Source organism: Epinephelus moara, chromosome 8, assembly GCF_006386435.1.
Source record: "Epinephelus moara isolate mb chromosome 8, YSFRI_EMoa_1.0, whole genome shotgun sequence".
Lineage (NCBI taxonomy): Eukaryota > Metazoa > Chordata > Actinopteri > Perciformes > Serranidae > Epinephelus > Epinephelus moara.
The window spans coordinates 12,252,633-12,265,185 of record NC_065513.1 but is presented as its reverse complement, the minus strand read 5'-3'; the positions used below and the strand labels follow the sequence as shown (position 1 = coordinate 12,265,185).

The 12,553-nt window shown below is 42.2% G+C and overlaps 1 protein-coding gene across 3 annotated transcripts; it reads left to right on the top strand.

Moving 5' to 3' along the window:
• The first annotated feature begins 1,305 nt into the window (after nt 1–1,305).
• Nucleotides 1,306–11,597, top strand: cabp1a (calcium binding protein 1a). Of its 3 annotated transcripts, XM_050051064.1 has the most exons (8): nt 4,499–4,680; nt 6,415–6,600; nt 8,018–8,048; nt 8,222–8,365; nt 8,462–8,571; nt 8,688–8,762; nt 8,866–8,938; nt 10,471–11,597. In XM_050051064.1, the coding sequence occupies exons 1-8, from the start codon at nt 4,546–4,548 to the stop codon at nt 10,494–10,496; spliced, it is 780 nt and encodes a 259-aa protein (XP_049907021.1). In that variant the 5' UTR covers nt 4,499–4,545; the 3' UTR covers nt 10,497–11,597. The 3 variants fall into 3 exon arrangements, with proteins under 3 accessions (XP_049907020.1, XP_049907021.1, XP_049907022.1); XM_050051063.1 differs by lacking the exons at nt 4,499–4,680; nt 6,415–6,600 and adding an exon at nt 1,306–2,263; XM_050051065.1 differs by lacking the exon at nt 6,415–6,600.
• The last annotated feature ends 956 nt before the right edge of the window (nt 11,598–12,553 follow it).

Genomic DNA, 12,553 nt, shown 5'->3' with positions numbered 1-12,553 from the left:
CAGTGAAAAAAGGCATATATTAACGTCGGCATGATACCCGGCTGATTGCTGTTATAGTTTAATGGTGCCCGGTGGCATCAGGAGGAAACACAGCAGGACAAGGACCAAAGTTAAAGCGGCGAAAGTCCATCTGGGGCAGGCAGGAGGGGTGGTGGATGGGTCCAACAAACACAGACTTTCGCCCGTAAGTTTCTGAAGGCAAATCTTTTTCCTTTTTCTTAAACCTAAGTATGTGCTTTTGTTGCCTAAACCCAACCATGTGTTTGTTGTTGAAGGGAAAAAATTTGTGGTGTTGTACCGATGTTGTGCGTTTATTTTGAAAGAGACTGTATGTAAAAGTTAAATTTCCTGTGAAAACGGAAGTGTATTTTGAAAGAAGACAATGCACGTAACAGGCAGAACTTGACACAGTGTCCCAGAAGGTCAACAACCAGTGCACCAAGGGATGTGGAAAGTCCATGATCACTATTTGACGAGGTCGGAGTGAGAATGTGTTGACGTGTACTCCCAGAGTGCTCAGGTGAGGTCGGGGCTTTATAAAATAGTAGCAACCAGGTGCCAGACCCTTCAGCAGCAGGCATCCAAGACACACAGTGCTGGGAAAAACATGCGAATATCGCAAAACTCCAAACAAGAGTGAATGTTAACGAACAATTCTGCATAGCATACCTTCTAAAAAAATGTAGGCTTTGTATTCAATTCACCATGAACTAACTCTGCAAACCTGGTGCATGACTGTAGCATTTCAGTGTAGAATTACTGGCTGGTTTGTGTAGGGGCCCTCAGTGGGGACCCATGGCTCAGGTTTGCCCTGAGGCCCCATAGCAGGTTAATCTAGCCCTGGTTAAAACACAATAGTATGGTGTCAGTGACATTTTGTCCACTACGAGGACAAAAGCACAGAAGCACTGTTAAAAGTACAGCCTTATACAACACCACTAACCAAGACAAAAATAAAATGGAGCTGAATTAACACTTTGCTGCCACTGTCCAAACAAAAATCAGCTTCTCAAATGTAGCCTATTTATTGTTGCAGGGACTGTAGCATATTAGATTTCATTATTTTGATGTTGTGTCCAGACCAAGAATGATAAGCCATTTTTGTGGGTTTAATTTTGCTTATTGTGGATCACTCCATGTCATTTTATGAGGGATATTTGCATCATTTTTTGTGTTTGGGTGGTGTAATGGTTGTTTATGTTTGGTCTGTCTTTGTCATGGAAAAGTTTGCTGACCACTGGTGTATCTTACTACCGTCCACGCCCACGTCACTGCCACGATGCCAGAGACCAGCATCCACATCAATGAAAAGGTGACGCGCTCTGCAGCGACGTGTGTGCCCCTCTGTTGAGCAGTCTGCGCGCGCTCCGGCCGCGCTGCCGCACAGCAATCAGGTGGTGAAATGTAGCCTAACTTACCGCGGGCAGCCTCTGCTATGCTATTATGGGTCGACCATGGAGAGAAAACGGTGTATGATGTCGATGATCAACCCACCGAGACAGACTAGACCAGATCCGCAGCAATGAGCTCCTCCTTTCCAAAATCTGAATCCACGACCTCCTTACTGAAATCATCCTCTGCGGCGAAGAGACCCACACACCTCCCCGAACGCACAGCAGAAAGCCGGAGAAGTCAGCATCACCATCAGCATCAGCACCAGCATCACCACCGTCCCGCTGCACTCCAGAGCAGCAGCAGCAAAGCCGAGGAGTCCTTCTGGTCGGCCGAGTGCGACATTAGTGCCCGGAGACCCCTGTGTCACCCGTCCCTCATCGGCAGCCAGGACAGTAGTAATGATACAGCCACTCGAGGCAAGAGTAAGTCACATGCCCCCCACAGCCAAGTTCCGGACCCGCCGGAGCCAAACGGCGAGGCGGGCCGAGGTGTGAGGGAGCGCTGCAGGGCATCCAAGCCCACACACCGGCACCACCACCGCAGGAAGCACAACCGGGAGGACCGTCCAGCGGCAGCGGGACCACCTGAACCTGAGCATCCCCGTCGCTGTCACACGCACGCACGCCCGGTCCCCAGAGTGCCCTCTCTGTCGGACAGCAACGATGACAGGGCTCCCCTCTGTGAGCCGAAGGACCATAAAGGGGTCAGTGTGGCGAACAGCGGGGGTCATGTCAGCAGTCCATCCCCGTCCTCCTGCTCCCTGGTCCCGCTGTCTAGCAGGTCCTCTCGCCGCTCCCGGAGGTCTAGTGCTGCTTCTTCTGCATCTGATATCAATTTACGCACGATCCTCAATTCACTGTTTGGGCAGGTAAGGCCCTGAAATACTGGGATCAGTCAGTTGTTTTACACATTTTGTTTAAATTGAATCACCTCCACAGGATACATTAAATTGAGGAGTTATTGTGTGTGAAGCAGGGATGCTCCTAGCGATCTTGGGGCCCTGACACGCTCTGACAGTGACACCCCAAACCTAAATCCTAATTTATGTAAAAGCCAATTGGTAAAGCTTCTAAAAATAATTTGGCTTTATAAATCAATTTGTATGCATGACACCACATTGATGTCTCTAGTACTGTGGGCTTCATCTAAAAATAAACTGCATTACATTCACTTCGGCTTGCCACGCACAAAATAGTACTTTGTTATTCGTATTTCCACAAAAGTGCACACCGATATGAAGTGGTTAAGTGTTGCTTCTGGCTACACTGACGCCCTGTTTACAATCCATATACGCTAATGTGCTCTGTGATGCAGTCCGCAAACACAGTCATTACTGGACAGACTGGACGGGGAAGAGCTTCTTCTACACATCCATTTCTTATGTAATTTGTAAATACGGCACTACCTCCTACAGACCCTCTCAATCAGGCAGACCTTTCTTATTGAAGTGGATGTGCTGGGGCAGATGAGATGTACTAGCATGGAGAGGTGGAAATCTCTGATGTGCTAATGTGTATTTGGTCAAAGATAAAAGATATATATTTATATTCCGGCGTCATTTAATCAGGAACACTGCAGTGATTGTTGTGTTTGAAGGAAATCACTTTGATGTTCCTGTTGGTGATGAAGGCTCTATTTTCAGCCTTTGACACAGAAGAAAAAAGCTTAGTTTAATATGCTTGGATCCCTAGCAGTGGTGTGATTTTGCATAATTTTGGCTCACCGAGCTAAAGTCTGTCAAAGCAACTAGTTTTAGTTTTACATTCTCACAAAGCTCCACCTCGCTGCTTAAACTCCTGATTACATGTTGTTTATTGATGGCATCTCTTCCTCAGAACTCAGAGTTTAGTTCTCGCCATGTAGGGTGTTTGGGTTTTAATCTGATCATGAATCAGGAGGTGATTTGAATTAGGAAGCTGCAAGCCGTGAAATAGACTCAGCATGGGAACATGGAGATCATCCATTGTGTGGCTTTCAGGAGAAAAATCTTCTAATAGTTATAGTGTGAAAGCCTATTCTGCAAATAACCCATGAGTCAGTCTGCGAGCAGCTCTGTGAAAACATTAGCGTGACCTCAAAAAGGTCTTTGATGAGACAGCTAGATGGAGAGGAGTTCAGTGACGGGCAGAGATGTAATGCATGGTTTGAGAGACACACGCTATCTTTGGAGTTTTGTCTGAACAATGCATTCAAAGTTAAGTGCATTTTTAGTGTTTCAGCAAGACAGGATTGGGATACACGTGAACAGATGGCGATCGGGGATGTGAATTGTTTGAAACCTTTTACAAAGAAACCCATATCCTCACTATTGTTCTGTGCAGAGTAAGATATTACCTCACTAGTTAGCTGTTTTCTGATTTTCTACGGATGTACATTTCACTGTAACAGATGGACCATACTGTAACTGTATTCCTCACACAGTCACGGTCTTCATGTGTTTCTCTTTGGTGCCATGTGGTGGCTGTAGGTCAGAGTGACCTTGTCTTTGCCTGCAGAGGGCAGAGGATGATGTGTGGGGGTGTATAAGCCAAGAAAAACAAAGGCACGTGCAGAAAGTGGAATACATGAATTTAAATGCAATGTCGAGGCTGCAAACTGACAAATAAGTCTCGCACTTGAGAGTGAGAGCGCAGGTGAGGAGACTGTAAATAGGTCATTACCGAGTGTTCTTGTAAACTTGCCTGCTTCTGATTTTCACAGCCTAGAAAGAGCAAACACCTCACAATATGTGTGTGACCCTGAAGCAAAGGTCACTTGCTTGCGATACTATGTTTTCCCTGCAGGAAAGCTGACACCGCTTGTAACATTTGTCTTGTTTATTCTCATGGTTGATGCCTGTGATCCCATGTTTAAAGTGTCTGCGTGGTTCACAGAATAGCTGTAACAGTTTGGTCAGTGTTACAGTTGGCTAAATATCTCGCAGACAGTGGATCACCTTCTTTTCCTTTAATAGGCATAATTCTGTTTCCCCCCTTGGCCCTCTTCCCTCTCTCATTTAGCTCCTCGCCCTCGCTCCTCACTCTTCACTCCCTCTCTTTCTCTCTTACTGTGTCACTGGCTGTCTGTTGCTACATTTGTTTACTCCAGACAGTGCAGTGGAGTACAGTTCACTGTTTTTTCAACCAGCTGTAGGTTAGCATCCGAGTCTTCATGGGTCTTGCTCTTGTCCGCACTCCTCTCAAAATCCGAACTGCAAACTTAACGGAGAAAAGGTCCTCATGGTCCTTTTTAGTGCCTCTTTTCTCTTCTGGTATGGGAAACTGCTTAGACTGGCCTCTGAGAACGGTAGGAATGTTTTCACTCTGATGCACCCTGTCTTCCTCACTTTGTTTGGTGAATTTTGAAAGTGAAACTTGTAAATGACACTTGACAGTAGTATTCTCAGAAATTCTCTATTGTTGTGTGCAGTTGCATTTGTTCTTCTTCTCTGCTCGAACTCAAGCATGGATGCTGAGTAAATCAGTCATCTTATTGCAAAACCCCCAGAATACTTACAAATATATTTATCTGTATGTGTATTTTTCATGATGTACAAAATTAAACACCAGAGAGGTTCCTATGCTCTTAAAGGGCAATCCTCTGTTTTTCATTATGACACTATTATATTCATCTAAATGGGTTTTTTCTGACTTAATGATTTAATCATTTTTTATAATGTTAGTACAGTATGCGCAACACTGTTATACACTCATTGTTATTATCAGGCTACATTATGATCTTTTCATAGCCAGTGTTTAGATTATTACTGTACGCCAATAAAGGCTTACCATACAAACATACTTCTTTAAAGACTGGCTGTGTAACAAAATGTAGAATGCAGAAAATACACATAGCAAAGCTACAATAGAATATTCATACTACATTTGCCAGTCTCAGCTTGGATAGGTCTGCATCTACAATGCCCAGTTAGGTGCAGATTTGAAGCCATCAATGGGCCAGAACCCATTTTGGTGCTGGGTGCAGTTTTGCCCTGCAACTGTGTCTCAGCCAGTATAGGCCCCTAGTCTACAATGCCCAATTGAGCCCAGATTTTGGGCCATCAATGGGCCAGAACCTGTTCTAGTGCTGGTCACAGTTTTGTCCAGCAGCCGTGTCTCAGCCAACATAACCCTGTGTCTACTATGCACAACTGAGCCCAGATTTGGCAACCATCATTGGGCCAGAACTTGTTATAGTGCCATGTCTCAGCCAGAACAGGCCTGTTTCTGTAACAGTTAAATCTGGGCCAGATTTGGGAAAATTAAAGAGGCCAAAGCTGGCTCACATTTGGTCCCCTGGGGCTGGAACACAGTAGTCAGCCAACATTGGCTACCTGGGATCCGTATTATGTTTTTGTGGGACATGCTGTTACGATCATTATCATAATTGTTCTAGAGTTTGGAGTTAGGAGTCTTAATGTCCACACTAATTAATGTTGGTGGTGGAAAGGACTTTATGAATTGAAACTCATTATGAAACTGCGCTGCTTGTTGTTGGCTCTTGGGTGCATTTTGTTAAACATGTTAGATTAATGGTTCCAGATTTTTTCAGACTTTTACTGTGTAACAGGAACTATGTTCTAAAAAAGTACTGCATGTCTCACAGAAGAAAATGTGTCCAAATGTCTTTTGTGATCACATCATATGTAGCCTGTTCCCCGGAGCTTTAGTCTTTTCTCTGCTTCTGAGTATGTTTACTGTTCCTGTGACAGTGTATAGGTTTGAGGTGCCAGTCCCTACAACGTGGCAAGTAAACTGTTATGAACGATGAGTGGAAAGTTGGCAACATGCTATTTTATTGATGCATTTTGCCTCTTTGCCATGTTTTCATATTTTCAACATTGTTTCTCTCTCATACATACACACACAGAATACTTTTACAGAGGAGTAAACTTCTGTTTTAGCATTTAATCTATTGCCCCAATTCAAGAGTATAGAGTCTACATTGACTCATACATCGTCTTTCAACTTATATCTTTATTGCATTCTGCTCTGAAGCTGCCACAGATCTCTAACACTGTCTCTGCACCCCTCTGGGAAGATACTCCAGGATGCTGAGAGGAGATTCGGAGGGGTGCTGCCCTGTGAGGAGATGGGCCAGGCAGGGTATCTTGGGCCATATCAGGAGTCCATTGTTTCCATGACACAAAACTGCATTCTCGTGAGGAACGCACGGTTGCAAACCTGTGTCTTCCTGAGTAAAGGCATGGCCGAGTGCAGGCAGGCTGTACGTAAGTCTCAACAAACATCCTATTTTTTTTAAACTATATCTGTGTGTATTTATTTCAGCATTACATCTAACCTAGATAGGATTTCTATTATTGCCAAACAAGCTGCCACAACAGCAGTCATCGCTCGGTTGTTGAGACCCTTTCAATTACTTTCCATCATATATCCTGCTACTTCCACTCCTGCTGCTTTTGTCTGGTATCTTGCCAGCTGTCAGTGGGGAACACACAGGTTTGGAAAATGATTGAGCCTGCAAGCTCACAAAAGACTACAGGAGTGTTTAGGAGCTTGTGAATAAATGCAATGCCTTATTTGCTTTTTTCCCAAGAGTTAGATAAGAAGATTGATGTCTGACAGTTTAATATGTAGCTGGAGCCAACAGCCAGTTAGCTTAGCTTAGCCCCCAGACCGAGACAGAATATTTCATTTTTAACTGGTGAATTTTAGAGGTGCTGGTAGGTGGATTTCGTTACCTTCAGACAGAGACAGGCAAGCTGTGTCCCCCTGTTGCTACTCTTTGTGCTAAGCTAACTGACCGCTGGATATGGTTCATGTTTTACCTCGCAGATATGAGAGTGGTATCAATGTTCTTATCTGATTTTTAGCAAGAAAGCAGATAAGCATGTCTTCCTGTTTCTCAGTTATGACTGTATCTGCACAGTCCAGAGCTCATTTATTTTCTATACACTCTTATATGGTTTGTTCAATCTGTGTGCAGTGATGGCAGGTGAATTGCATGATTGTACTTTCAGTGGAGGTTATTGCACAGTCATGTGAGTAGATTGATGAGGCCTGGGACATGTCAGTGTACATGCGATGGTTGATGAACTGACACTGATGGATTGGCAAATTGAAGCGCTAATGGAGCACACATGTTGGAAATACTCTCTCTACGTCAGCGGTTCCGGTCAGCCAGTTTTTTGGGCCTGACGTCAGCACACAGTGTTGTGTTTAGACTTCTCACTGCTCCTGCTGTTAACCCCTGAGGGCTCTGGGATATGTCTGCCTCTCTCCCTGCCCTTTAAAGGTTGTGTTCATTGTAAGCAACCACTGGAAAAAAAAATAGAAACAGCCAAATTCTTCTGTGAACTCGGAGGGTTATGTTTCCCAGTCATGCTTCATAGGGATCGGCCTATTTATACTTGGAGGTTTTGTCATCAAGATGTGAGATAGTTTCAGTCTACTGTTAACATCCTTTCCCATTAGGCATCCTTAAGTTGAGGTTCACAAGAAGGCTGAGGGTTGTTATGGAGGAGATCACTGATTTAGATTTGGGCATCACTCAAGTCACAGCGCTGTCAGCGGTATGTTTGGAGGTAGCTCACACACAGACGAGTTGTGTTTGTTTTGATGTGTGGTCATAATGACTGCTTATAGTTTTGTACTGACCGGTGATTAAATATCATTTCTTATAGGACAGAGAGCTGCGGCCAGAAGAAATGGATGGTAAGTTTCTCTTCAATGTTCCCTCTTTCTTTACTGACACTAAGCAGTCAAACAAATATAAACAATGATATACAGAGCAAATATAAAAGTCAAATTAAATGAATAGAAGGATGAGTTTTAACATGCAGTGACAGAATTCAATTGCTAATAATGTTTCTTTTGTTGCTCAACAGAGTTACGGGACGCTTTCAAAGAGTTCGACAAAGACAAGGACGGTTTCATCAGCTGTAAAGACCTTGGAAACTGTATGAGAACTATGGGATACATGCCCACTGAAATGGAGCTGATTGAGCTGAGTCAACAGATAAACATGAACTGTAAGGACCGAACTTATTATTCATGTATCATGCTAATAGTTGTGCCCTGTATGTGTTGTGGTTTGAAATACTGTGCCAAAATCTCTTTTTCTTAAGTGGGAGGTCATGTTGATTTTGAGGATTTTGTAGAGTTGATGGGCCCAAAACTCCTCGCCGAAACTGCAGACATGATTGGAATAAAAGAGTTAAAAGATGCGTTTCGAGAGGTAAGAGTTTCTGGATTAACATTTATATAACGCTTTCAGTAGCGTTGGTTGTGTTGTGAATTTTTTTGTATTTACTTCTCCATTTTTAATGTTGTTTATCTGCTTCTTGTTCTCAGTTTGACACTAATGGAGATGGTGCCATAAGCACATCAGAGCTCCGAGATGCAATGAGGAAGTTGTTGGGCCAACAGGTAACAGTTGGATCAGACAAAGAGAGAGAACAGGGAGTCTCTTTATTGTAAGAATACTCACTGTGTGTGATGCTCCACTAACTGCTGCTGACCTTTGTTCCAGGTGGGTTTAAAGGAAGTCGAAGATATCCTGAGGGATGTTGACCTGAATGGTGATGGGCTTGTTGACTTTGAAGGTAAATCACCTTTACAAACTATTCATTTAAAGGCACAGTTCACCCCTAAATCAGAAATACATATTTTTCTTCTTACGTGTGGTGCTATTTATCAAAATTAGTTTGGTGTGCGTTACTGAGTGTTTGAGATATAAGCTGTAGAGATGTCTGCCTTGTCTTGAATATGATGACCTAGGTGGCACTCGGCTTGTGGGGCTCTAAGTGCCAAAAAATAAATTTCACAAACTCAACAGCAATTATTCTTTTTAGAAATCATGATGTGGTTACTCAAGATAATCCACAGACCTTGTTGTGAGCAGTTTCATAAAGGAAGTATTTTTGTCTACCCACACAAAGGGAAGCATGCATCTACTAGGGTACTGGACGAGAGGCTCATGCTCTTGACAACGCAAGATGTAAACATTAATGCCATCCTCCATGGCTTAGCTGTAATGTTAGCTAGCTTAGTGGTGCTAGGGGAGCTAGCAGTACTGTAGATGCATATTTTATTTCTGCGCAGTGACACGGCTGGTGGGTGTAGTTCAGTAGAAAAAATACTTCCAACATGAAACTGCTCACAGTTGCTTTTTTTGTGCTTGAGCACCGCACGCCGAGTACCATCTAGTTCCATTATCCACCTGAGAGCATTTGTTTGGTTTGCATTTTTAATTTCTGCTTAGTATGTGGGATTAGTAGGACCAGGTAAGTATAAAACTTGAGCATCATCTTTGAACAGTAAGTGGTTTTCAAAAGATGACAAACAATTCAACATTTGCTCAGTGTTGTTTAGCTTAGGGGTCACTGTTCAAGTCTAAAACTTTCCAAAACTATTCATTTCAATGCCTGAACATGGCTGTGCAAAACGAAGTAGCAAATAATGCAACATATCTAAAAGCCTTGTGATTTGTTCAGTTTGTAATTCTGGATTAATTTTCCTCTCTCTGTACTCCAAGCTATGAATGTCCTTTTTTTCTGTAGGAACAATCTGTCAAACATAATTGGTCACACTGTGATAATACAATAATAGAGTCCTGGTGTCCTCAGTGAGTACTCCTAATTAACAGTGTCTTAGCTTGGTCAAATTTGTATCCAATATCAAACTACAAATGCTATTAAGCATACAAGTTTCAACCATAAAATTAGATCAGGTTTTGTACCTTAAAGAAAGGTATCTGACTTAGCAGAGTTGGCTGCCATCTTTTTTTTTTACAATGAATTACTGTATTGTGGTCTTACTACCGCTAGATGGCCCATAAAAGTGTCCACAAACAAGAAAAACAGGTCTAAAATAGGGAGAATGAAGTATAACGTGCAGGAAACCCAAAATGTATTATCCTCATAGGAGAACGCAGGGTCACATGAGGAGAAGGCAGACATCTGTATGGCCGATATCTCCAACAGCAAGTCACACCAAAACTAATTAAACTGGTAAATAGCACTACAGGTAAGAGGAAAGATATATGTTTGGGATTCTGGGGTGACCTGTGCCTTTAAGGTATGCTGTAAAGTTTAGTGCAATGTTGCATTTTGTCATTATCCCCATCTCTTCACAGAGTTTGTACGAATGATGTCTCGCTAAGATCATAAAATGATCGGTCCTGAATGTGAAGCTGTGTCCGTCTCTATACTTGACCAAGTACACCAGAGGACAAGCTAAGATCTCTGAGCCATCAAAAATCTGAATGACACTGGAATCAAAACTCCTCGAATGTTAGGGGGCGAGGAATCACCTCACACTTTCAATCAATAAGTGTTCTTCCTGAAAAGTCTCCAGTTCAACTGAGGCAGAATTTGCTGTAGCCTAGCTGATGATTGTCCAACTTATGTTTTTGCACTTTAATTCTCACTAAATAACTTCCTGTGTGGATAGATGGCTGGTGTCTTGTCTCATTCTCTACATGGTAAAAATAAGAGTCGCAAAATGTCGCCTTCAATGTACAACTAAGTCGGTGTGAGAGAGTGAATGCCTGGAGATAAGATGTTAAGATCAGTACACTGTTAAACATTTCGGTATGTCTCCACACAGTATGTGTTATATTAGAGATTGTAAGTGGAATGTCCTTGTCCTGTGACATTGGTGCTCCAACCAGGAACCCATGTGGCAATATAACACCTGTATTGTAACTGTGTGACCATCTGTGACTTTTCACTGTGCCAGTCGAGTCCTGTAAAAGCATCACTGTCTGACAACTACATGCAACCAAGAAGCAGATCTCTGATATTAATGAGAAACAGAACTCTGACACATTTCATATGTTATTCACTACGGTCTTAGATCAAGGGCAGTGGAAACACCATTTACAAGGACGCGCAGCTCTTGGTTTGCAGCATTATATGCTATGTCTTTCAGTACTCACAGGTCCGAAGTCCTTAAGCTTGCTTTAGGAACAAGTAATGTCTGGTTTTAAAAATTCATATTGCCCTGTCTAAGATCATACAGAAGGAATGACATATGAACTGTATTTACGGTGGATGTGACTATGTTGTACCTGTACTGTATGTCAATGTCAATATGATTGTAGTTGTGGTAATGTTCCACACATCTGTCTTGTTCAAGCAATTTTTATGCATGCCAAAGAGAAAAATTTATTAAATTCAGTATGCACATTTACATTTTTTGTCAAATAACAAATTAAACAAAATGTTTCGCCAAGTTAACTGTAGAAAAATAAAAGGTGTTTACATTTGAGCCTCTTTTTCTGTGTTGATGTTGCCAAAGAAAACACAGGTGCATGCTGACAACAGCTTATTTTGGTATAGGGACCTCTAATTCCATGCTGAATTTCTTAATCTTACAGTTTGTCTATAAGGCTTATGTCAATATGTTTTCATCAGTATATTAATACAGCACTGTATGCTGTCACTGCATGTCTTGAGGACAAACCTCCTCATAATATCTATTATTCATACACATCTCTGGTAAGACTGCTGACTGGATGAGCTTTACCTGCAGAACACTGCAGAACCATCACTGTGCAAGTCAACACTAAAAATAACTTTAACTGTGCTGTGTCCCTGTGTGACCCATAACTAAGTTTGCTTTATTTTTTACGAGGTACTACAAATATATTTATTAGTTACACATATTCCTAGATAGTTACACAGTATGCAGGAGACCTATCCTTAAGAGATGCCTTGCTTTATTTGGGAGGCAGTGACAGACAATATTTACATGCTTATTATACAGACCAAGCAACTGAAGCTATTTTATTTCACTGTTATGCTCCAGCTGAAACTATTTGGTAACACTAAACAACATATTACACATTAACATAACACCAAAATGCTCAGTGCAAGAATTAGTTTTTCAGCCAGAAAGAATAGAGGAGATTGTTGCAGGCGCAGCAACACCCACGATAAAACTGCACTATTACATGCTGCCTCTGGGCCACTTGTCTTCTGGAGAACATAGTTGCAAGCAGCACCAACAAGCTGCCAGCAAATATTTGCACATAAGCTTGTGTAAAATACTTTGTGGAAACATTAAGACTTTGAAGGAGTTTATTATAGCCTTAATGTTTACTGATAAAATCTATGGCATTGTAGCAAACAATTTAACTAATCAGGGCTGTGTGCTTCCTTTTAAGGATAGATGGCGTCTCATAGTATGTTTACCAACGCGGTGTTGGGTTAAAA